The sequence below is a fragment of the Onthophagus taurus genome, chromosome 11, assembly GCF_036711975.1.
Source record: "Onthophagus taurus isolate NC chromosome 11, IU_Otau_3.0, whole genome shotgun sequence".
Lineage (NCBI taxonomy): Eukaryota > Metazoa > Arthropoda > Insecta > Coleoptera > Scarabaeidae > Onthophagus > Onthophagus taurus.
Window position 1 is genome coordinate 19,043,967 of NC_091976.1, and position 27,830 is coordinate 19,071,796.

General features: G+C 34.3%; 1 protein-coding gene across 2 annotated transcripts in view; it reads right to left on the reverse strand.

Annotated features, from left to right (window-relative positions):
- LOC111424114 (out at first) overlaps window positions 1–27,830 on the reverse strand; it is a 149,586-nt gene that overhangs the window by 38,579 nt on the left and 83,177 nt on the right. For both annotated transcript variants that reach the window (XM_023057545.2, XM_071199798.1), the window contains one exon: window positions 4,731–5,049. In XM_023057545.2, coding sequence (XP_022913313.2) covers window positions 4,731–5,049 — 319 coding nt within the window. The remainder of the gene's footprint in view (window positions 1–4,730; window positions 5,050–27,830) is intronic.

Sequence of the window (27,830 nt, forward strand, 5' to 3'; positions counted from 1 at the left end):
GTCTAATCGCTTAAGAGCGGAAAAGACATTTCTAATTGCTACAACTAGTTTCCAAAGCCAGGAGTGGCAGTAAAAGATCTGGAAATCATGCTAGATGCGCTTAGGAGTATTCCTAAATTTTTAATATTCTGTTCTTAAATATTTTAGTTTGTATGTAACTTTTTGAGTAATAAGTTGTCACTTTATTACCTAAAAGGATAACATATAATACTCCGATAAAATAACTTGTGTAAAATAAAGTTAGCTAAAAGGTTTTGGAACAGCCGGTGGGAATGATCCGGTTTGAGGAAACTAGCTGAAATTGCTTTGCGCCGCCTCCGGAGGTCGAATATGTCGCTGGAATAGAGTTACTCAATATGGTGGTTAGAATCTTCGGAGTCCCCTTTCAAGATAATGTAGGGCATGTGCTTTTGAAATCATGAAATCGAACCTCTAATTTTATTTCTGTGGTACTAGTAAACTCGCTATTTGCAACTCTGCACCATCTATTCCATAGGTTATGCACACAATCGATATTTTACCAAGAGAAATAACATCTAAATCCGAAACTGGGATGCAAGTTGCTGAAACTAAAAGAGTTTGTATAAAATTTCGCTAGTATGCAGGAAGTTTGTTAGAGTCCTTTTTGGAAAAATATAGGAGAGGCAAAGAATAATTGGATTGTCAGAGTATGGAGCACGTTGATTTCATTATAATAAAGTTTTTTAGGAAATATTTGCATAATAAAATGTAAAGATTATTATGCCACCTTGAAATGATGTTGAAATCCTGAATGATAAATGAAGTTTATTTTCTACAGAATAATGCCACAACACATACTACAAATCAATTAATACGTGTTTATCTCAACAAACCACGAACTTTAATTGCGTTGATAAATGCCATTGCAGAAACGGTGCAATTGATAAATGGCGGGAGATTGAGCTCAGTTATATTTTTTTGGCTGGAGACTTGAAAACCAAATTGAAAAGGGTGGTCGTCATCTGATGGATAATATTTTACATCACTGACGTTTCATTAAATGGTAGATATCAATGTTTCAATCTGTGCGTAATGGAAACTTGTAGTCGATCAAAATCAAGTTATGCAAGTAACCAAAGTTGTGAAGGAGTAAAATCAACTTGTTGTATAAAAATCAGTTGGCACCAGATGGCAGAAAACTGAATTCTGGTAGATCAAGATATAATTGTAGTAAAAACATCATGTGTGCTTAATTTCTTACTTTGGCCTTAGCTTAGAGCACGAGTATAATTGAAATTTTAGTAACATGAACGTAATTAAACTCTGAGAGGCGTAAAGGACGTGAAAGTAGAACCGAAGGAGGTAATCACTCTACCTAAGTAAAGGTAAACCATTAAATTAAAAGCAATGAAATTAAAAATTATTTTAAAAAGTATTGGAAGAATCAAGATTAAACAACACTTTACTGTTTTCAACCTTGAAGGTGATAGCTTTAGAAATTTTTTTAGAAGTAGTCATGCATGATAATGAATATCATGCATTTCATCTCAGTACGCCAACGCACCCTAGAAAGAGTTTCGGCAAAAATATATCTTCCTTGATTTACTATACAGTGGTTATTTGTATATCACGAGTGCGATGATTTAGCAAAATTATTGGGTTAAGTATTCAAGCCCAGGTCAGCAAAAAAAATATCTACTGTCTTGGAAATCTTCATTGATATTCCAAAAATGCACTTCGCTTGGGGAAATGCCAATTCGAGAGGACGACAATTTAATATTTTCACGTTGGAAGAAGTGGAATCCGACAAATGGAGAATTGATGGTTTTTTTTGATATTCAAATTTTGCAAGGTCGAAGAAAGATTTGATTGAAGCACCATTTTTTGCAAAAGTTATGTCCTGTAGGCGTTTTAGTTTATTGAAGAGTTGCTTATATTTTACATACAATGTAAGATATAATGCAGGAACGCACCCACATTAAAAACTAAATAAATTATGGCGTCATTGAACATCTAAATAAAAATTAAAAATTTTCTTCTGCGATCACACTTGAAACAGATGTAACAACAGACGAGAGTCTGATGCTCTATAAGGGTAGATTGGGTTGCATTCCAGTATATGCCTCTAAAAAGAGCTAGATTCGGCATCAAATCTTACATATTATGCGAATCGAAATCCAGATATATTTGGTCATTCATCATTTACACAGGAAAGGGAACAATAATTGATAATAATTATAAAGACCAGGAATGGGAGCACAAATTGTTATGTCTTTGATGAGACCAATTTTGAATTTGGGACACTGTCTTACCACTGACATTTTAATACTTTTTATATTTCCCCGATACTATGTGCTACTATATTTGGTACTACGATATTCAACAGAAAAGATGTGCCGAAAGATGTGCCGAAAGATCTGCAATAGAAAAAGTTGAAAAAATGAGAAATAATGGCATACCAGAGAGGAAAAGTCTGAAACAGAAAGACAAAAGGAAGATGAAAGAAGGCAAGATTTTAAAAAAATTTCAAAATTTATCAATGATTACAACAATTCTATGGGCGATGTTGACAAAGTTGATCAATATCGAACAAGTTATCCTATTATCACAAAGCGCGGAAGAAATATTATTATAAAATATTTCAACACCTTCTTGATCAGACAATTTGGAATTCTTTGGTTATATATACAAAACAGGGAGGTCCAAAATCTCATTTTGAATTTTAAATAGATCTCATTCAAAAAATTATTGAAAAATATGGAAAAGTTGAAGAAAAACCCAGATGTCCATCAGCAACACTGTCACTAATGCGTTTAATTGATAGACATTTTTATAATATATATTTAATACATATTTTGATAGACAGTGCAAAGTATGTAGTTCACGGAAGAATAACTTACTATTTTATAAGACTTAAGGAAACAAAATAAAATAAGGTGACAGTTTCTAGACAACTTTTTTTACAAAAATGAAACAATGAAGTGGTTAAGCCACTTCGTTCACCCCAGAGAACGATCTAGCACCTCATAAGCCATGTGATGGGTTTCCAAAAAGCTACACAACCCAAAACGAAGTAACAGTTAGGAAGCTTCCTGAATCTACCGTTTAGAGCATACACCATATTCGATCATATCAAAAGCCCAAACTATCCTGGTGGTCACAATTGATGCAGGAATATAAAATCACCATCGAATTTTTATTGTTATATTATTTATATAGAAATATCTCGATCCGTTACTAATGGAACTACTTTAAGCGCAGTTCACTTTGAGATTAGGAACCCATACTTCACTAGGAAGTTATACCCATGGATTTTATTTGACATAATGAAATATTGGTGGTTGCGGACATGTTCTGTTACTGCATCGAGATGTTTCCCGTGGTAAACAGATAATAAAAGTGTCATCCGCCTGATGGAGTATCCTATCCGACAATGACTCATCATACATAGTAAATAAGGCTAGGCACTTCATCATGGGGGTTAATGTTTAGAAGTCGCTATGTGCTTGTATTCGTTGCCTCTGTTACAAAGTTCGTTTTGTGAGTACTTAAAACTACAAAACCAACTTAAATTTTGGGTTCTGAATCAAAAGACCAAACAGTAATTCGTTATATCAAAATGGAAATTATTCCTATTCCTGATTACTAAAAAGTTTCAACTCCAGTTAACAGCCAAATGTTCATCTGAAAGATTCTCCATCATCTTTCGGTAGTTGGATCCAGAAAGGCTACAGAACGCTACACCCCTTCAAACAAAGTTAGTTGGAGTTGCATTAGTACCAAATCACAAAGTTTCGTGATCAAAAACATTTCTTTAAGACGTTATAAAGAAAGCTTGAAAGAAGATACTTATTAATTTATTTTAAGAAAATATATATATTTAAGCATCTTTATATATACAATAAAAACTTATTTCCTTTCCTAAAAATAACTTTCAGTAAACTTCTTCTTATCTTATAATCCACACTTCTTGATAACACATTTGTCAGGTATTTTAACAATAGACGACGGAGAAGCGCTCTCGCATGCACTCACCGCTCGGCATCAAGTTTCCTTAATGGTGTAATCCAAGAAACCGCCACCAACGTCGTCACCCTTTCATTTTCAGCGCTTCGAAGAGTACCAAGCTCGTCCTCAGTGACAACTAACAGGATAACGCAATAATAATAAGCTTGAGACGACGACGACGAGCTTGGCTATGAGCCAACGGATGACACTTGCGGCGCAATTAGTTTAATTATTAACGAAGGCATGGTTTCGCAATCAACACCAATGAATACGTAATCGTTGTCGACTCAGCCGGTTCTCTTATGTACAACCAGGGTTACACGAAGCAAAGCGACATCCGAATTCATGGCTAATTAATTAATTAATTAATCGAATTACATTACTGCTTGGGGTTATGAAGAAAGTTTCGATCGCGTGGTAAAGTTTTGTGAGAGTGGGAATAATGTTATTCGCGCCAAGGGTTGATGGATGAAAGCCGCGGGCGTTACTCGAACCAAGTAGAAGTCCTTATCCCTAAAAACCATCATTAATTCACTGACTCGAATGCCTCCTTTCCGAATGTCACTCGACGTTAGTCGCACAAGAAGTAAACTCTAACTTCGCGTTGCGCCTCCATTCAACTCGGTTTTGATTACAACTTTTGGTGAAGGAGCCGGTAATAGATAATTTTCAGCTTCTTTTTTTAATTTAAGAACCTCTTCATAATTTATTTCAATTAAAAACTTGTTAAAAAATCAAAAATAAATAACTTATTTACGTACCTTGTATACTTGACCAAGTTTTAATATCTTCATGTCTTGTGTAACTACTTTCAGGGGCTTCAGCACACATTTCAGCTATATGAGGAGAAATAACCGTAGATCGCTTCAAAATAACCGTATAATCCATACTGTAATTTGTTCTTCCTTTGTCGTCTTCAGGGACACGAATCGTTCCAGGATTTTTCTGTCTTAATTTTGACATTGCGTCCGAAGGGATAAAAGCATCACGCGGCGTGTGGAAAATGAAGCACATCACCTGGTATTGGCTTTGTCCTCGTTCTTCCTCTCCAAGGACGAGAGCTTTTAAAATTTGAACTTCCTGCAAAAAAGATAAAATACAATAAGAAAATAAGTATTACGTGAGTGTTAATATAGATTTTTCCGGTGATGGCAAAAGAAATTGTCAAGGATTCGAAATTCCGATGTATCGAAGAGGAAGGAAATAAAAGATCCGGGGTACCAAGAGGGTGGAAGTGGATAGATCCGCGCGCTCTTCGACGATGGGAAAACATCAACCAGATGAAACGGTGCAAATGGTGACAAATGATATATCGACGGTGCATTTGTCCTCGAGTCGAGCGAAACGATGCGAAAAGCTGACTTCGCACAAAGAACGTAAGGAAAAGCTGATAACGGGTTACTTTTCGGTTTGTGCTGAAAACAATTTTTCTTTATATAACATTCAAAAAGAAACTTTAAAGGGAAAAAAGTAAACTCTTTAAAAATAATCGATATTTCTTTTAGTACATTTGACCTCAGAAATGATGTTTGACAGCAACATCTACACTACAATTCGCAGAGTTCGTAAGCAATACAGAGTTGGAAAATATTTTACAACTTTTAATTTTACGAGCTTCTTCCGCAGCGAAACTGCTTATGGGGGTGGCGTTTTATGACCCAAGCACCTGAGCAACTTTGGCGCAAGCCTCGCTCTTTAAATGGATGAGATATGGACGTAAAATCTACGGCAAACTCATTTAGTTTTGCGAGCGTACAAAGTTTTGTCTACAAAAGTATTGCTTCATTATTTTTGCAAAAATCATTGAAATTTATTCAATCGGATTTTTCCTTTTGATGTAAAGTAGATTAAAACGGTTTAATTAACATACAAAGTCCTGGAATACATGGAGCATAATCGAGAGGGATGCTGATGCCCGTAAAAATGTTAACTTCAAAGGAAACTTGTACAGATTCCAGTAAAAGAGAAGCCCCCCATTTCTAACAAAGACCTCGTTCGCAAAAAGTGTTTAATTAAAAATGATAAAATCCAGTAAAGCGTAAAAACAGAGAAGCCGTTCCGGGTTCGAGGTCATTAGAGATTTTCTTGTAAAACTTTAAAGCGGCGATTTGTTATGGGTTTGAAAGAAAAAAAAAACTAAATAAAAATTTTAAATGCAATCGCCTAACACCCGGTCGTTTTTAAATTCAGATTCGGGTCGTTGTGAATAATGCAACGAATTCTTTTTTGTTTCCTCGTATTTTCGATCTCATCCGAACGCATCGTGTTTCCCTGTGGTAAAAAGCTTTTAACGAAATTGTATCCGCACCCAAAAAATAGGACAACCCAACTATAGGATAAGAGGTAAACGTTGTGATCACTCATTATCTCGTGAAACGCGGGAATCACGACCTAATTTAATTAATACGGCTTAATTTAATGTTCTGTCTGTGTGTGCACATGCTGGTTAATCCGGCTTTTGACAACAAAGAAGCAAAACGTATCGCGACATCAAAGGGGGATAATTGTCGCAAAACACGCGGTGTAATGAGAAGTCGTATAAGCTCCGTTTGTGAGGAAAACTCAAAAGGGGTTTATGTTTTAAACAGCTTTACAGGTTAAAGGGGAATGTTTTATTTTTAAATCGCTTGTATTACGTTTAAAAATATTATTTGATACTTACATAAATCAAAGTAAAAATTTTCTGTTCAAATTTCTCGTTATTTCTCCTTATTAACGAATACAAGAAAAGCGTACAATGGGACGAAATAAGTATATTTTATTAATTACCGCGAACCCTTCGTTAGATGTTTTCAAAAGGCATTCATTGAAACAACCCGTATCAATCCCTTAATTTAATTAGAGAGCATTTCCTTTCGTGTCTCATTAAAATAATAACGAGCTTGCTTTGTTATTCCCTACAAAACTAAACAAATTAGCCCATAGAAAAAGATGTTATACGATGGATAGCGTGGTTGGAAACTCTAAAATATCACGGCGACATTGTAACAGGGTTGTTATTACAAAGACCTCGGGTTATGTTGGAATACATAAAATGTGCGTGTCTTGGCACCCTAATAAAGGCTTTAGAACACCAGGTGTTACGTGCAAGCGCCTCTTAATATCATGGTTTATATCCTAGTAAAAAGATTATATAATAAGAAATTTTAAAAAATAGACTTAGTAACCAATAAGATCAAAAGTTTAGATTAAAATTCGTGGTGTGATTATGTTAGAATGTGTAAATTGGATTCCATTTATATTAAATTCTAACTGCTTTCGACACGTCGAACTTGTTTCTGAATAAGGCTGTAATATGGTATCTGAAAGGTTAAACGCTTTTTCAAAAGCTTCTGGTTCTAGGTCTAGTGTTAATTCAAAAACAATGGTTCAAACTAAAAATTAAAGAATTAACAAATTTAAAACGATAAGCATATCTACAGTGCCGATCTCACTGTTGTCAGATGATAACATTCGAGAAATATATCATTGGGAAAAATTCATAGAAGATATGGAGTATAGACCTCTATACAGGGCAAAAAAAAATTTGGAATATAACGAACATCTGAATCTTACCAAGTCAAAAATATAGCAACAAAATTCATCAGAAACATCTCGGTGCCAGATACAAAGAGATAAAAACGTTAAGGTCATTAACAAGATACACCTTTTAGGGCCTTAAAAGAAGTGAGGATATCAGAGAGATATGCGACATTGTGAGATGGGCCCGATATACCTCAAGACTACCAAGGATAGTCAAGATGGACTCCCAAGAAAAAACAAATCCTCCAATAATATTGGAATGAAAGCTGGAGCACAACTTCGCAGCATAGACTATGAATAATTAAGAGACTACAGAGATGTCTCAAAGTAATAAAAAGAAGAAGAAAAGTAATATCAGTGAAGGTGAATAAAGATTCTAGACCTGTCGTGGATATTATTGTATGAATATAGAGCTAATCACGACGAACTCTCAAAACAAGAGAGCTGCTTATATCCTCTTGAATTGAAACTCTTCCAATACTTATTGACATATTAGTTAAATATAAAATATTTCGGAGATGGGTATAGCTTTTTGTCATCAACCGGTTATAATGCCATTCGCTATAATTTATCTTAATCATGGTAAACTTATTTTAGGTTGGTGTCTAAATAACACTTGTTGACCGAGGGCAAGTAATTTTATCTTTAATAGACTGTTGGAAGTGGCTTGCAAGCTATGCGGTACAATTAAAGCCATTTAAGAGGTAGCACAATTTAGGACCTGAAACATTATTAGTCAACAGTGGTAACGTAGTGGAGAACGAGAATGCAATACAACAGATAAAATAAGATATGAATTGAAACACCTATAACGAAGTTAAAGCATAATCACAATTAGGGTTTAAATGTAATAACACGAATAATAACTAATTTCTAGCTCCAAATCTGAGAAAGAAACAAACCTCAAGGCAACTTGAAGCCGTCAGTAAGATGTAAGTTAACATCTATGCAACTAAAAGCACCAAATGCTGGTTCTTATCCTACAAAAGCATACTCACAACCTGGAACTGACAATAAACCTAATTGCTCAAATGTGGAGGAATAGAACTATTTAACAGATACGATGGCATAACAGTATAATAATTCTTATATTCAAAAAATGCGAAAAAAATTAACGAAGAAAATTAACGTAATGGCACACCAGGTGGCACCCTACAAGGCGATAGTATCAGCTTATTTTTGTTCAACTTATTAATGGAAAAAAAAATCGAGGAAGTGATAACTTGAAACTTAGCTTATAAAATAAATCAAAAAAAAATCTGCATATGTTACGTTGACGACGCTGCGATAATCCCCAATTTAGAGGTGACCTGTAAAGACACCAACAAGAGGGGCAACAAGATGTAAACTGCTAGTCAACAACACCGCCACCGAAGAAGTCATGGAATTTTCCTACTTGGGTGTGCACATTTCAAGCGCTCACGATCACGTAAAGGACCTGAGAAGTCAGATCAACAAAGAGTCTACTATTTCAGGCTGCCTACGATATACTGTTTGATCGAATAAACTAATTGATATGTGTAGTAAAGTGCAAATATACAAGATCTGCATCCGCCTAATAAGGCATTAGGGCAATGAAATATCCAAGAACACAAACAAACCCACCAGCATGTTGAGAGTAGCAGAAATTAAAACCCTGAGGACAATCTTACAGAATATTAGATGGCTCAGAATTAAGCACTCCGTAATCAATGACTAATCGGGGGTTCTACCACGTTCATAGAATACCAGATAACAGATTAACGAAAATTGTGATAACAAATAACACGCCCTGAATCAGATTGCCAGGTAGACCACCAAAGAGATGGAGAGACAGCTCAGATCAGGAACTACAAACCCAACGGTCTAGAGAGAAAGAAGAAGATCCCGATATGATGGACAATACTCAAACTCATTACGATAATAAGACAAAGAAGATGAGCCCACTTGTAGACCGCTCTGCATGTATAACAGCATCGGTAAGTTGTTGTAAATAATTATAACAGAACTACACAATAAAAAAATAGAGGAAAAAGATTTTTTTTGAATCGAACAAGAACAGTAGACCCACGTCACACGTTTATAAAGGGTGCACGGAGGTACAAGCATCACAATCCTGGATTATGAAATGTATTAGCATGTATTTTCCTAGAGATGTGGCAGGAGTTGAAGCTAAAACCGGCTTGTATTAAAAGCTGATCGAACTGGTATTTACACAGTGCAGCAGGAAAACAATGTTTACTCTATTTGGGCACTCTTCCAAAAGTAATAAACCAGCCTGCAATCATTTTGAACAACTTTGTATAGCTGTCAACCAAAACATAACCATTTGAACAAGTTTAGAATGATTATCGATCAGTTTTTAATCATTTTGGAGAATTTGGTATAGGTATCAACATTAAACGCTATCATTTGGACAAACTTTGAATGATTACCAATCTGTTTTCAATTATTTTGAGAAACATGGAATAACATAATATTCCTCAATCATCAAGAGAAACTTTCAATGGTTACCAATCTGTATTATATCATTTTAAACAACTTGAACTAGCGATAAATTATTTCTCAATCATTTGAAATTGCTTGCAACAATTTGAATGGTTTTGTATAGCTATGAACTAATTTTAACTAGTAGTAAACAAGTTCTGAATCAGTCAATAAGATTTTAATGATATGTAATCAGATTTCAATCATTCTGTATTACTTGAAATATCTATTAACAACTTTTGAATCATACTACTTCATCTACTTGAATGATTTTAAACAACCTGAAATAGCTGTGAACTAGTTCACCAATCATTTGATGTGATTTGTAATTATTTGGAAAGCTTTGGATAACTATGAATCTTTTTTGAAGAGTTTTGGAATCAGTTAAATAACTTTTTAAAATAGCTATGAACAACTTCTGAATCATTTAGACAAGTTTCCAATTACAAATGATTATAAATCATTTTCATGATTACTAAACAAGATTAATTTGGATAGAGTTGAACAAGTTTGTAACAATTTTCAAGCAACTTTTTCTCACCTTGGACAAATTTTGACAAGCTGTTCGACAAGTTTTTAATGATTTTGAACAACTTGGAATAATGATAAACTATGTATTAATCGTTTAAACAAGTTTCCCGAGATTTATAATCAATTTTTAATCATTTTGAGCAACCTAAAGTTGGTATAAACTAAGAGCATTTTTGTTTCTGGAAAAATTGTTTGTATAGAAAAATTTCTACAAGAAACGCAAATATACTTTGATTAAATATAATTGTTACTCCTTGTTATCTTTCTAAGAAAAGTTAATCGCACCACAAACTCAAACATATCATGTTTCATGAACGCGTTGTACCCATAAATTTCAAAGTACCTTGTTTACACAACAATAGCCACGACAACCCAAATAAAGATTATCCTCTCGGTCCCTTGTCCTGGCATATTAACGTAGCGGCTAATTGCGATTCGACGTCGGTCGACCTAGAGTAATTAATAAAGCTAAAGAGAAGAGCCCCTGTGGTTGTTAGTAAGAGTCGAAATAGTGGATGGTGATTATAATGCGGGACTTAAAGGTCCTACGAGGTTAATTGGTCCGATTGAGAGCATCGTCGCCCGGTGAAATGTCGATGAAATTAGCTTTAAAGCCCAGGTGTATTACCTGACATACATAGGATAACAATGACGGTAATAATAAGGTTCCTACGTGACTAAGATAATTGCCTAATATTCCCGAGGGAAATCCATTAGCATAATCAAACAATAATAGGGAAAATTTGAATTTGTTATTTCACGCACACTTGTTAATATTCTTCTTCGGTTTAAGGTTTTCCAAACAACATTCCTTGACGGGTGTCGTGACGCGTGAAAATGTCGAGCTTTCTCTTTCACGTTTTTCCGGGAACGTTGACTTCTTTTCCGAGCAAATACGGTTATTTACATTCCGTTCGCGAAAAAGGGTCCACGATGGGGAAAAACTCGCGAAATGTGTTACCCCGAATCCGAGGAAATTACGTTGAGTCGGCTACGGACAAACATCTTTTCCGACTAAAACAATTCCGGAAAAGCGTTATCTTTTTCATTTCGCGTAAATATTCTGAAAACAGGCGGTCGCAGATCGTGTGTTTAGATTTGGTTAAGTAACGCTCGGTTTTATCTTTTTGATGATACCCTCTGTGTGCTTTTCGGGAATTCTACGGGTTTGCTTTAAAGGCAATTAGAAGAGATTGGGAATTGTGTGTAAATTGGAATTGCTTAGAAAATTATTTGTTTTATCTGATGTTAAGGAAAATTAATGGTTGTTGGTTTGAATGTTTTTACCTAATATGATAAAACAGAATGTTGAATATTTTTCATTGAACTAAAAAAAGTAGAACTAACACTAGATCTAGTGCTAGTGTTAGTTCTAGTTTTAGTTGTTATTGAGCGTTAGATTGTTGTATATTTTTATTGAACTAAAACTAGACCTAGGCAGAGTTTATGCCTAAACCCGAAACTTTCTAGTTCTAGGTCTAGTGTTAGTTCCAGTTTTAATTGTTATCCAACGCTGACGTCACGAACGGGCCTTCAAGCACATGTTCTCGTAACGTAGCAGTCCTCTTAGATTCTCCCGTCCTTGGTATAAATATAAAGAAACTGGTAGACTAAATACAATGGTGTAGATAGCTGTCCGAATTCTATAACGGACACTCCTTCCTTAGTATTAATCCGTTACGTCGAGATTTTACTGTATTTAATCGAATCAATAAAAAATTGTTTTGTTCTTAACAAAAAAAATATGGTTAGTTACAAAACATCGAGTAAATATTTGAAAATTTAATTTGGATTTGGAGTTTGTGTAGTGAGTATGTGAGCAATTTCACTAATTGCTCTCCACATCTGGCAGTTATTCGAGAGCTGCAGTCGATGTTCGCCCTAGAAATTAATTAACAATTTGGCATTTCAAGTGTTCGACCTTGCCGCGATGATGTGTGATGAGATATCTTGTAAGTTACATCCCAAAACCGCTCCATTTCCCGCGGCATTTCGTACGCAATTAGAGTTTATTAATAAACGGAAGTCGAGACTCATCCAACTTGCGCATAGTTTCACTCGACTTTGGCGGTAAGTTTAAATTGCTAAAAGTTGCGCAATTTGCCCGGTTGTAAAACCGCACAATGTGCAACCGGGGAGTTATTTCGCTTTGCACTTAACCGGATTTATTGTTATTCGTTTAAATTGGAATCGTTTCGCTAACTAGTGATTATTCATTACTAATTAAATGAATAATATTTTTGACAAACTAAAAAATAAAATAATAATTTCATCTCTCGTTGTTTATGGTAATAATTATTTCAAAATAGAAACCTGGTTGTTATTAATTATTATTTCAGGTGAAATATAGTTCCACATATTTGTATTTGTTTAGTTGTAATAAAACAAAATTACGTTTATTAAACGTAATCACTGATTTGTAAGTGAACTGAGTTTAGTTTGGTCATTATTAATATCAAATAAATATTTCAATTCAAGTTTGAATTACATAAAAATCTTTAAAAATAAATTGATATTAAAATTAAAATGAGTTTGTAAAATCAAGATTTGTAGTTAAAGGGGGTACCTCGACATCTGCCTCATAAATTTCCTGTCTACGAAATCGTCGGTCACACGCATCGATGAACCTATAAATCAGAACAGAACGCTCGCGGATTTGAAGCCATCCAATTTGTCATGGTTATTTGTCGGCGAGCGCCTACCGTTGAAAACGGATGCGATATTTACATGTCACGTGATGGGACGATCTCATTATTTCCGTTAACAGTGATAAATAAAGTCCTCCAGAAAATTTCGATTCACCAAGATTTTCGATCGAATAAGTGTCGCGTGTATCTATTCGTTAACTGAAAACTTTTCTGCGCGAACTGAAGATTTCCCTTGGGAACCCTTTTAACGCGGTAAATTGCATTCAGATTCGCGAGAGGGTCGTGAATGGAAAAAGTTTGGTCGATGATAAGAAACGATAAAAATTACAATTGGAATGTTCAGAAAAAAATTAATAAATTAACACGACAAAAAAAAATTATTTAATCTAAATTTGACTATTAGAAGTCATTCAAAAACTTTTTTAACCCTTTAATTCATGCATTCAATAATTGTTGGTAAATTTACTTTTTTAGTAGGTATTGGCTGTCCCAGAAATTGCAATAGTTTTATCGATTTGAGCAGTATGACTTCTATCATTGTTTGATCATAGACTCTAGGGAGCAAAAATTTGTATCACATCGAAAATCTGTGTTTAACAGCATAGGTCAGAAAATCAGAAGAGAATTGCAATAACTTGAAAAAAAACCTACGAAGAGATCAAAAAATCTGTAACTTCTGCTTCTTCTATTAGAAGCAACACAATAAGCAAAATGTAATACTATTTACTGACATCTTTATTGTCAAGCCAAGGCAAAACAATCACAGATATCACACCTGTTGCTCCTAAAGAAGAAGCAGAGCAAGGGCTGTTAAAGGATGTCCAGACCACATACGTACTGGAGGTGGGTGTTAAGGTTGTCTAGGGAAAGGATGGGAATAGGAAGAAGTTGTTCGCCAGGTTTAGGTATGGTAAGGAAGAGGGGGTAATAAATACTGGATGGAGGATGAGGAGAGGGTCTGTAGACTGTGTAGGAAGGGCTGGGAGTCTTTAAATCATCTGCTGGTGGAGTATGATGAGGTGATGGATTGGAAGGACGATAATTTAACGACGTTAAATCTTACAGACCGATTTCACTATTACCAATAGTTTCAAAACTACTCGAGGAACCACTGATTATAATACAGGCTAGTAATAGAAAATAACAATCTAACCTCAAATTTTCAATTTGGATTCAAGCAAAAACACTCAATAATAAACTAAGTGACCAAGTAGAATAAACGACACCATTGAACGGATCTTGGAAGAAAAGATAATCTACTTGGAAACCTTCCTAGATGTCACACAAACCTTTGACAAAGTTTGGCATGAAGGTACGTAGCGATAATAACATCGTACATCTCGGACAGACTCTTCAGAAAAGGTTAAAGATATAAATGGCAGAAATCAAAAAATTTCTTGTTAGGGTATCATTAATTTAAATTAGATCAACATCATGTAATACTGAGTCTATCACATTAAGTCTCCACACTCTGAATCTAATCCAGATATTCGGGTACAGACATATTTTTGACAAAACCTTTTCGATACAAGTAACAGTTTTCTTTTGATTACAATAAGGTACTCATTAATAGTACCTTCATCTGCCAAATCCTCCACTCCAAAATCAGAACGACATGAAAAATGTATACTTGAGAAAATCCATACAACCCAAAAAGTAATCGTATTTTGATTATCAAGGTATGTCCCAGAAGTTATAAAGTCCATCCATGGGATTGCCGTTATCACCAGTTATCGCCAACTTACAAGATACTTTTTTCATCTGGAAAAAGGGCAATCAAAGACTTTGCGATTTCTTAAGCCATTTAAATAGCTAGAGCACTTAGTGATGAAATTTGCCACGGAGGAAGAAAAAGACAACCATACATCAGGGTATCATACATCAATCTTCGATGTATCAGTAATCAAGACCAATAATGGATAACTGAAACACGGACCTAGAAGCTTCCTTACACTACTACCTACAACAGAAGATGTCACCTCTTTTTCCACAGGGTCAGGGGATTATGCAATGGAGAATATTTGAAGAATGAAGAACAACTTCTAAAGTACGTACTCCAGAAGAATTATATCTCGAACGACATCCAACGGATTAGCGAAAAGCCCTTTATTTCAGGTGTAACGGATACTATGTAGGATACGCGAAAAAGAACTTCTAATGTTGTATAAAGGAACACGAAAATGACATTAGATAAGGACAAAGAGTGTTGTTAGTAGTCGCAGAACATTGTCATTCAAAACGATACCATAAAATATATTTTAATAAGACAAAAATACTTTCCAGAAGTAAATAGGTATCGATTAATGACTTTCTACCTACAAATACCCGCAAAAACCCAATATCTTCTGATTATGACACATAATTTTCTGAACTATTAAAGAAGTGTGTAAATACGACCCAGTCTGTTCGGGGTAACACAAAAAAATTGGATTAATCAAATCAATCCTAATGAATTATGTTAAAGAAGCTACATTTATTGATACTGATTACATGAAACGTTGGTGCGTTCAACAATGACATCTATGGATCATTTATGTTTTTAAATTTGAAAATATATCACCAATCTTACTTTTTTGTGCCAAATTTGATTGGAAGAAAAATAACTTCATTAAACTAGACATGTTACTTTTGGATAAAATGGTCATTTTTGGAACTTGGCACAAAGAGCAGTGAATGAACTCTAAAGAGGCATACCTTCTTTAAAGTTAGATCATCACGAATCTCAGCTATCAGTAGATATCTTACAATATCTTAAAAAAAAATGGTATGGCAGTACTTTGCCTCCACATACTTATAATAACTTGCACCCATTGAACAGATACATCTTCACCTCAACAAGATGTTCATATCTCAAGTAATAAATTCATGGGTAATCGATAATCTGGGACAGACATTGACTAAATCTCTGATTTTTATTAACTAAAAGAAGGTGATTACAAGTATCATCACAGATTTAATGATTTAATTTAACTCCAAACGAAATCCACTCTTTCATATACAGAAATAAACCTAAGTCAAAAGAAATGAAATGAGATAAAAATCTGTAAGAAATGCATATAGAATCAAACAAAGCCTATTAAGATTTTTGTTTTGTAAATAAGTCTGAAAATGAGCAATTTATAGATTATAAAGCAAAGTATTTATAACACCTAAATAAAGCTAAACAACTTGAAAGGAAGTTGTTGAGTTCCAGATTCATTAACCAGATCTTTAAGATCTGGTTAAATAGTATCAAAAATGTAAGCTTTCAAAGGTTAAAGTGAACGTTAATATGAACAGAAACTAATTGAAAAAAGAGGATATTTAAAAGATAATTACAAAATTGGGAGTTTCCAATTGAAAATTCTACATGAAATATTCGCTTTTCATATTTTAGTGTTTATGGTTTCCGATGGTCAAATATTGATGACGAGTTTAATAAGGTAACCGAAAGTGGCAAGAAAAATTGGGCAGTTTATCGGGGAACGTTTTGGAGCTAAGGGTCAACCCTTAACCGCAAAATCGGTCGCAGATGGTACCGTAACGCCATATTGTACGATAACCTCGGGTCTCGTAAAAAAAAGACACCCCCCTCGAAATATACGATTATAGTGCTCTCGAAAATTCAAACTAAATTTTTTTTATACAATTTTAGTTGTTGAAAAGTTGATTAGGAAATTCTACCGAACGCGATTTGGTTATGATAAGATTTAAAAAATGTTTAAAACGTGCCACCAGAGAGAATTTTCAGTTTTACAGATGGATCTGTGGGGAAAGTCGGGAATATTAATGTCGACGAATGGCGCATCTCCAACCCGCAATTGGGACACCAGAAGGGGAGGCGCCCGACAGGTCGCTAAATTAGAATATTGCGGATTTTATTAAAAACTGCACAGGCCGCAGCAACACGTCCCCGAGAGAGAGGCGGTGAAATTAAAATTTTAATGTTCCCACTTTAACGAGCGTGTCTGCACGATTTACCGCCATGAGGGTCGTAAATTTTATTAGATAATTACCCCGGAAACGATAGATACTCAGAATAAAAATTAATAACAAGAAAAAAAATTAATTTTTATTACAAATTAAATTTATAAGTTGAACTAGACCTAGAACTAGAAACTTTAAAAAGAAAGTCAAGTTGCAAGTTTTGGTTTAAAATTAAATTAAATTTTTTTAATATTACGTTTAATACCTAAAGATTATTCAGCGTAAATGACCTAATTCTTATTAAATACTATTTGTAATTTATTTATAGATGATTCAGTACATAGAAAATATAAAACAGCAATAAACTATCACATTCCCATCATAATAATATTTGATCCCATTTTTATGTCGTACGTGTCGAAGATTTTACCGTCACATCCAAGTCACAAAAGAGCCTCCGTAAAACGTGCTTATTCGACCTAGAGTTTATACGGGGAAATAAATGAGGATGCTCGAGTTCGCGGAATTTCGACGACCGAAATGGTGGCGCACATATAAAAATTCTCATAAAACGATCGAATTTCAACACCAAGATCGTGTATTGTTATCTTGGCACCTTCCTTATAAAAGAGATTCTCTTTTTCTTTGCGCCCTATGCGCGATAATCCAGAGAAGCTCAAGCGGATCCAAAGTAATTGCTTTAAATCCCTCGATGACCTCGCCTCCAATTATCAGCACGTTTTAAAGGGAGTCCCTCGTAAAACACCAGTTGCTTTGTAGTTAGTTAAAAAGAAGGTTTAAGTAAAAAATATATTAAAATTTCTCTACGCAAAAAGTCTTCAACGGTTGGTATTAAGAATTTAATGGTGGTTGAAGTTTGAGATTATAAAATTTTAAGACCAACCTTCAACGAAAAGTTAAGTTAAAGTTCTGGAGGCCTAGTGCCGCATTAATTCTCTATACGTGCCTCGTTGAAAGCCGAGAAAGTTCGGAACAAACAAGACGTAGAATGTAATTAGACTTCCCGCATATTACGGAAAGATGTCAGAAAGTTTGTGATATACTTTCAGGTGAGATATCGTATGATTAGTACTTTCAACTCAAAGAAGTTTCTAAAGATTACAAACACGTTTTTCTTTCGTTGCAAAGGCTGTAAACAATGACACTCTTTCAAGTTTTATAATTTATACCTCAAGTTTCATCGACATAAATTAACTTATGCAACATTTAACTCTGCCTAGGAATTTACATAATATCTTTGTTGTAATAGAAAAAGTTTTAACACACAATTTAAAAGATCATATTACTTCTTCGATCAAATGAAAATCTATTAATATTAATGGTTTATTAATTGTCATTTGTAGAAATTTGCCTCAATTAATAGGGCGCTAACTGACGATAAATGGTAGATCAATATCTAATATGATTTATAAAACATATTTTTAATTTAATGTGACGTTTATTAATGATATTAATGTCTTATTTAACATAACTTAAAAAAGACCTTTATAAAACTATGTCTTAATCAATATGATACTCTACGTCAATTAACATTGGATTAACATCAAGTTGAGCGTTGAACAGTATTCGACTTAGGAATTATTTCATCCACTTAGACTTGCTAGGACGCAAACGTCGTAATAATTATAGTTATTTAATTGGCGATCTGTTAATCTCTTACCTTTATTATAAACTTAACAAAGTGTTTGAACGATTAACTTTCGATTAAAGACTTTAAAATACATTTAACCGTTTGACTCCCAAGCAGCGCGGTCCTGCTGTTCGGATTTAATGTAGAGAAAACCCAGCACATTTCGTACTGATTAAGAAAAAGCGCGGTTGCGCTGTTTGACTACCTGTTCGACAGTGTTTTTTAATACTCCCTGGGACTCAAACGATTAATGTTGATTCATTACATGAGTAATATTTCATGAAAAGCTTAAGGAAGTTTTATCTTGTAGGTGGTGTTAATTAATTAAGCAATTAACCGAATAGAAAAGAATTTATGTTAAACTTTGTTATTGTAGTATGAACGGCACTGAAAGAGAAGGGTTCCAAATAACGTTAGCAACTCGCTTGTGGTAGAACAAAAACGTGTCATAGAACCAATAACGCAGCTTTAGATGGGATTGGATTAACTGTTACACACCCTGTTTAACATAATTATCATAGTAAAAGGATTCCATGTCAATGGAAGTGCAACATATTGATACCCATCTTTATGAAGGGAGAAATGAGAAACCTAAACTACTATAAGGAAATTAGTCTCTTTAAACAGGGATTCAGAAAGAACTGGTCAACTATATATAGATACAAACAACGTTATCCGACATATAACTGCGAATGCCATAAAGTTCGACAAGCTAACTTTTATATGTTTCGTCGATCTTAAGCAGTGTGATTAAGTGACGTTGCTAAATAAACAACAAATACACTCGAATATTTTGGCACTTGTAAGATGATATTGGGTTGCCTCCCATGATAATATATATCATTGAAACAATAGCAAAACTAAAAGGCTTCTACAAACCGCATAAATCAAAACCCTTCGAGAAATTTGTTGGCTACTATTTGCTAGACTGCATCAAAAGCGAAGACATCAGCGAAAACTTTGGGGTAATAGACATAGTCAGATGAGCGTGTGGTAGACGGAGAGATTAGAGGGCAATGTCACATATGCCGAAGAACTCTTTGTGAAAAAGATTCGAATGAAGAAGTTGAAATTCTAATAAAGGCCAAGATATTTAACTCCTTTTTAGGTATGTATCTGTAATCTTATCTCTCTTTGTCACTCCATTTATGTAAGGTATTTCATTTTTACAGTTTGCAATCCAATCTTCCCTCTTTTCTGAGTTTCCATTTATTATTAATATTCCCCGTTCATCGGATTGTAGGTATTCATTTTTAACTTGTCCACTCTTCAAGTACTTAAAATATTTCACATGTTCAATGTTTGTGACCTGGATTTGTACTACTGTAGTTTCTTCCTTACTCATTGCCTTTGTGCTTTTAGTTATCTACATCTCAAATTCTCTCAAAATTTCAATCCACCTACTTTCTTTTAGATCATTTTCACCTTTGACTAGAATAGTCATGTCGTCTGCGCATATGTGATTTATTATTTCAATAGGTTTCTTTGTCCAATCAAAAACTGTAAGAACTTCTTCTAGAACACATGGCATACAATGCCATGATCGTTATTTTGTGAACCTTGATTGATTAGTTAATACTGTTGTATTTTTTTAGGTTGGTTTCCTTTCCTGTTCAGTAAGTTTCTTAATTTTTAAGTTCCAACTCCATGTTTCATTAGCAACCATAATGTTTTTGTAACCTCTCTTTCAGTTTTTATCTTTCTTTCCTTCATAGCTCGTGGTACTAATACTTTTTGCATATCCAATGCTGATTGTGTCTAGTTGTAATTAATGAATAAAATTATTGTGATAATAGTTTTGATTAAACTAAATGAAAATTTCCATTTTTTAATTCACCTTTGTTGAGTTCTTTTATTTTCATTCCATTTTCCTCTCAGAGATTTCCGTTTCGTTATTTACTTCCCTATCTATTTGTTCGTGAAACCTGTCGCTGGTTTTCATAACAGGATGTAGCATCTTTTCTAAGTCATGTTAACCCTAAATTAGGTGCTGGTCCGGACGGTCTGCTGGGTAAGCTCATCCTTCATTCTGTGAAACTCTCCATATTTACGGCTTTTTAAGGCTTTAGAAAAAAGCCTATATAATACCGAACTTCAAATCTGGTAAGAAACCCCTGGTCAATAAGTATCGTCCAATTTCGCAAGATTTTGATAAATTAATTTTCAATAAATTATACTTTAACCTGCAACCTCAATTTATTCGGTCGGTTGAAACGAATTTGGTTGAGGTTGTAAACTATATTCAAAAATCCATGAATGACGGCCTTCAGGTTGACGCCATTTACACTGACTTTAGCAATTCGATAGAATACATCATTGTATTCTCTTGGAAAAACTCGCTAAGTTCAACTTGTTGAATGGCTTGCTATCATGGCTTGCTATCATGGATTGCTTCTTACATTTCGAACAGATGTCAAGCAGTTAAGGTGGACAGTTTTGTTTCAAAAATTACTTATTTCTGAATTACGATAAGTGCCATAGTATCATATTCAGCAGAAAGAGATACCATATAAATTTTGAGTACCGTTTCGGAACACATTCGATAAATGTTATTTCCCAAATTAGGGACCTGGGCGTTGTTCTTGATTCAAAATTGCTCTATTACGGTCATGTTGATATGGTTATGTCTGAAGCCTCAAAAAGATTGGCATTTATTACTTGAGCATCACGTCCTTTTACCAATATCCAGACCATCATTTCCCTGTATGCAGCGTATGTTGGTAGTGTTTTGAATTTCGCTTCGATGGTTTGGAATCCCTCAGATGCTGTATATATTGATCGTTTGGAGGGTTTGCAAAGAAAGTTTGTTAGATACTTGGCCCACAAATTTAACCTTCCGTATTGTTCTTATGCCCAGCGTTGTTGGGAATCACATCTTTAAGTGGTCGCCGAGATATTGCTGATATGATGTTCTTATATAGATTGGTTTGGTTGATGTCGTCTTATGTAACCCGAATACAGCCACTTTTCTATCTACATGCCTCTTGGTCTTAACCTATGGGTACTCATCTTTATTATGTTTAATGCACTTTTTCAATACCCCTCGTAACAATATTGATTTATTTATTGTCTCGCCGCTTGTTTTCAAGAAATATGTACGGAATTTGAGCGTTTGGTATTGATTTTGTTAAGTTTATTATTATTATTAGTTTTCTTTTACGTTTTCTTTTATTGAACATTAATGCATAAATGTTCCATAACTGAAACCAAGTCAGTTTATTTAAATAAACATGAACTCAAGACATTAAAAAATTAACATCAAAAACCTCTTACGCTAAGTTACTTTATTATAGCTGTAGGAGGTATTAAACCACTTCCATCTTGTCACATAAATAATAATTACATTATATTAAACAAATTAATGATGCTTTTAAAGGCCTTTAAATTTTTGGTTTATTTCACCATTACTTCCGTGTTATTGATTACCATCTAAAAGACTGTAATTTAAGCTTCTTTTTTCTTGACAGCCTTCGTTTTGTAGATCCCTATCATCAGGATCTTTATGAGTAGTTTGGAAGCAATGAGTAACAGTCACGCCACCGTCGTGATCACGGATGATAAAATGGTACACCATCCAGGATAAGTTTTATGTAGGTCACGTATATTTACGCGCTACCGCATACCGAAACCGCAACCCAAAAAAAAGGGAAACAAAAAAGTGGGCTTTATCGACGCTCCGAAAATAAATCGAAAGGATGCTTCGTATTGGAAACGTAATACGTTTGGTTGATAAACAAAAAGTTTCGTGAAACGTGGTAAACAAAGTGCTCGATTTTAATTGGGAAACAACATTTTGAGGATATGTTTCAAAGGAAAATTTTGAATTGTTTCATTAGTAACTTTGATTCTATTTATCTTTTGGTTTAATTTTACATAGAATCTCGTATCAGATATTCAGTTTCGTTTGGTAAAGGAATGACATTGAATACGTTTTACAGTAAAGTAAATTCAACGGGCAAACGTAAGCTGCTATTTGATTTCCCAAAATTAAACACTACGCAGGGCTTACTCTGTGTGTCCCATGTATTGGAGAAATTTCTAATTTCCCGACTGACGGTAAACGCAATTACGGTCGCAAATAATTGCGCCCGCGATCTCGCGACCGTAAAACCCCCGGTTTCAATCTTCTAAACGGATCAAATGGGAGGGATCGTACCCCAAACGACGGACGTATGCATGTCGCAGATGCCTCCGGCTTCACATCCTCTCCGACAATCAGATAGTACTGATCGTCGAATGTGAACTCACCCACTCTCCATTGATCATCAAACGCCCTAATGGCCATGCCACCGTTAATTAATCTTTGATCTCTGTCACCCATTAGCTTATTGTACATTTGATGTAATGTCCTCTATAATGTATAGAATAATACTAAATGGATCATCATAAATCATAATAAATTAATCCCAAATTTTTGATTCAAAAATTTCTCATTTTCTTTTGAGATTTTATTTTTAACAAAAAGTGAAGAAGATACGGAAACTTGGTTGGTTTCTTTTGGTGCCGAGGTTAATGTTGCACAGTTTGCAGGCGCACGCCTGCCCCAAGCAATGCATTATGCAGTGTCGCTGGGAACGCTTGACTAAAATGTAAATGGGTCCTGGATGGAGCCCCGCTCTTAGCCTGCGTGCATCGATTATTTTTTTCGGGACTGCCACGAACTTTTTCAACGTGTACACGTGTCCGTGTATTCATGAGCGAGCGATTATTCATCCTGCGACGACGACACGAATTAAAATTCATGCCCAAGCCTATTCTAAAAACACTTCGCAAATTCTAGTGCATATAAAAATTCTTTATATCCACATACTTACATAAAATAAAAAGTATTATCTAGAAGTTCAAATAAAAACCGTCGCCTCCACCATTTTAATTAGCTCTTTTTACAATTTGCACAAACATCGTCGTTTGCGTGTTTGTAACGATAAAGTGTAATAAGACATTGTCGTAAATTGCCATTTTGATTAAATTAAGGCTTAACTTGTTAAAACGACGTCTGCAGATGTCGTAAGATGACCGCAACCGAACCATTTCAAGAGGTGGCTGTTCCACTCGTTAGCTTGGTAATTAATCAAATTAAGTCGAATTCTGGTAAATCCGGTTTTCCATGGACTTTGCAACTTTTGCGAGCTGGTCCTTCTGCTCTGAACGGATAATTAATCACTTCTATAGCCCTGGATTTCAGAAGGTCGTTCAGCCCTCGTACAAAATCCCACAATTTTCAGTTCTGGCACCGTCCCACAACGTCTTAACACCGTGGATCCGCTTATCCTTCGTCATTTTATCTCGCTTCAGTATTCTTGAAACAATAAAGTATATCTAATAAACGTAACGAGATTATTTAAGAAATCAGAAAAAAAGTTAGTGATGTAGCTTGTTAGAAAAGTAAAAAAAGTTTGTGCAATTACAAGGACGATCTCCGGCAATTACTCGAAAGGCACTAATTGGTCTTTACAGTTCCCGGAAAAAGAAAACAAAGGGGCAAAAGTGTAGCTGGACCGATAAAGGCGGCTTCTCCATCTTCCCGTCTGCGCTGCCAAGTAAATTCCGTTAAATTACATCGACGCCGAGCGCCGCAACGCCCTTCTCTCACGACCGACGTTGATAAAAAGCTACAATATTAAAACAGCGCCCAGGCTGCAGAAGCGCAAATGAAAACCATTAATTGCAGACAACTTGTCCGTTTCCACACAGAAATTAATCGATAATTTCGAATTACAAGTAGCATTAAGAATTGTTAAGAGTTTGCAAACAAAGATATACGAAAAAGCTAAAAACTTTTTGTAAGTAAAATGTTAAAACTTCTTCGTGATCTACCACAATATTTTTACCTAAGCTCTAAGTCGACGCATGCCGTGACGCAATCATTATAAATGTCTTCACCCGACGAGAAAATTTAAGCCTTAAAAATTTCGCTCCGGGATTAATCCGGCTTACACTTCATATTTTCATGTAGATATCGTGCAATTTGTTGCGGCTTATAACCACCAGTCTACGTCGACGAAGGACAGTTACTGGTGTCGTTCTACTTAATTAACACATTTATCCTTTCATTTTCCTCATTTTGATCAATATTTCATATAACCCACGTTATTTCTATACGTAATTTTCATATTCTTATAGTATGTTTTCATAAAGTTTCAAGATTTTTAGTAAAGTTGAGAACTATTTATATAATAAGGGTGAGAAGTATGTTCTTAACTTATGAAAAAGGTTGTAGCTGAGATGTAAAACAATATTTTTTAGAATACAATAGTCATTTGTTATAAACAAATTTATTAGATATTAATATTCATAAAATATCTTTTCTTATATGAAACCAACTTGAGATTAGACGACAATGTTATCTAGATATGATGTTTGTAATGATACTGTTTTGAATTTAGCTTAGGATTCCAATTTCTACATTTTTAACATTTGTTCCCCTTTATACATTGCCTCACTCTCGCCCATTTAACTACATTTATGGAACATAATAAATTATTGTTTGTTTGTAACAGTATTAACTTATTCCTACTTTAGTTAATGCTTCTAATTGTTAAAAAAATTCTAATCATACATAACATCGTCCAACTGAGTTTCACCCATATATACAAATTAGATTATATCCAACACCGAAGATAAAGGCAAGAGTTCAAGTACACAAATGATAAAAGTGGAATAGCACAAGATAAATACGCTGGAACTTCACATTAGAGAATCTATAAGAAGCGTACACATAGAGATCTTCAATTCTGACAAGTTAACATCTGGCATTTAGCATGTTCATACCTTTAACATTCTGGCATCAGTGATATCAAAATATGCTAAAATCTCTACAATCTCTACTCAAATATGTAACGAATGCAGATGTGTGGTCTTTCCATATTGTTCCGGGCGGATAATGAGAAATCCGAATAAAGATATATAGTACGACATAGGAGGAAGGAACCAACGCAGTTTTTCAATGCATGGAAAGCCAAACATTATTTTCCATACATGATGAATTTGTGACTTGTAGGACAACATTGATATCTAACTAAGAATTTCTGAGTACAAGATTTCTGGCAGTATCAGAAAAATCAATAACGTTACTATGAAGCATCAGCTATGTAGCAGAGATGAAATGTAGCAAATTTCGACCATTACTTGCTAAACTCTAATACCAAAAATTGTAGGTGCAAGGAGCACAACAAGTAATAATGGCGTCATGTATCCTTTGAAAGTAAACATTGAACTGCGAACGTCTCTACTTCGTATATTTAGATAAGCTGATGGTATTTGCCGCTTATTTTTTCTGATTGTTCCAACTAAAGCGAGCTGTTGCTTTTTGAGTAGAGGATAATTGGCAAACTAATTATTATAGAACGTATTATTGCATTTTGTATCAGATATTGGATCAACTATACTTTCTTGTTTGTTATTATTTCGGAAAATCCCTGCTGGTTGTATGCCAACGCAAACTTCTATATTTAGTTTATTGCCCATTAGCTGAAGTAATGGCACAGGTCCTCCAAATGCGTCTAACTTCTCATCAACATTTAATTGTTATTATATATAATTGGTATGAATGGTATTCACTGGGCACATAATATGCCTTACAAATTTCAACAAAATGATCAAAGAAAACTCTAATTCGTGCCAACTTGTTAATCTCTTTGCGTTGCGTTCTATTTTCTATACTGATTGCAGAGATTGTGACATTGTACCACGTCTATGTCACTACCATCGATACTAAAGATTAGAAGTGATTTGATGGTTTGCTTTAAATAGTAAAGTAAGCCAAAAATTGGATTGATTTCTTTTATATCAGTTTCTTTGACCAAATATTGATGATTCGCATAATACCTAGGGACTTTAGTTACTAATTTGACATTTGTATAACGAACATTGTCGTCCAATATATCTTCTGTGAAGGATAGCAGCCCTCAATAAAACGCGGTATTATTGTGTTGTGCTATTACCTTCACCCCTGGCAAATGAATTATTATATTCAGTGATCTTACATTTCTATTGTTTGAAATTTTTGACTAATTTGTTTTGATTTATGTAAATCGTGATAAATACGATTGTAGGGATAATCGCATTTATCACGATATATGAGATAGTGTCTTAGCTACTTATTAATGGAGATTTGATGATATAAAAGAATATAGTATTGGTTTTCATCCAAACATATTGAATCAGATTTTCGTGCACGCGGCCAATAACTTTTTGCTTAACTTTTTCCTCCTGACCATTCCCAGTAGCATTTGTTGTATTTTTCTATTTTGGCGATTCACCTGATATGTGATTTACCCGAGTGTCAAAAGCTGACTATTAATGCCATTATGGATATACAAGGTATTTCACAAAAGAACAGAAATAACGGGATTATCCGTTATGTAGCTTATCTTCAAACGAAGTGTACCCCTGAGGAGTTACATATTTTCAAAATGATTTTCTTGTGAGTGTATTAAGAGTATCAATCGAATGTAAGTAGAGTTTCAAAGAAAAGTTTAGTATTTGCAGAAACTCGAACATATAATAGAATCCAGATTTTTTTTTAAATTGAGGAAATTAGTGATTTCATTATATTTTAGTTTATCTTCTTAAAATTGTCTATTTCTGGAAATAGAATTACCTTAATTTTTCTATTGTATTTCTCAATTCAATTTGCGATTGTTGAATTGCATTGCCTTTATACATCTTGCGAACAAACCTCAATGAAATGGTGACAAATTCGTTCTCTCCACGAATCTTTTCCAATAATCAGTTCACATTTTCTTTCGATTTTATATTACACAAAAGCGTAATAGTTGCTTTTAAATTGCCCTTTTGTACTTCAACAGAAACGTTTTCTTGCTCATTATCTTTTATAGAGGTTTTGCGTAATCACATTCATTAATTTTAAATAACTGCTGGTTTTAAAATTAACAAGCTCAAAACATTAGCATTAGCAAAACATAGCATTCATGAGAATGCTATTGTTTCACTCACATGTATATCGCATTTCTACAAAGGATGAGCTGAGTCGAATTTAATTTGTTGAATTGTACTGTAATATAGTATTATAATATAAAATAGTAATATTAGATATAACATTATGGTAAGCTTCAATTGTAGTATAAATCAAGTAAGAATATTGAACAGTGTAATAAACAAGATTTTCTCTAATT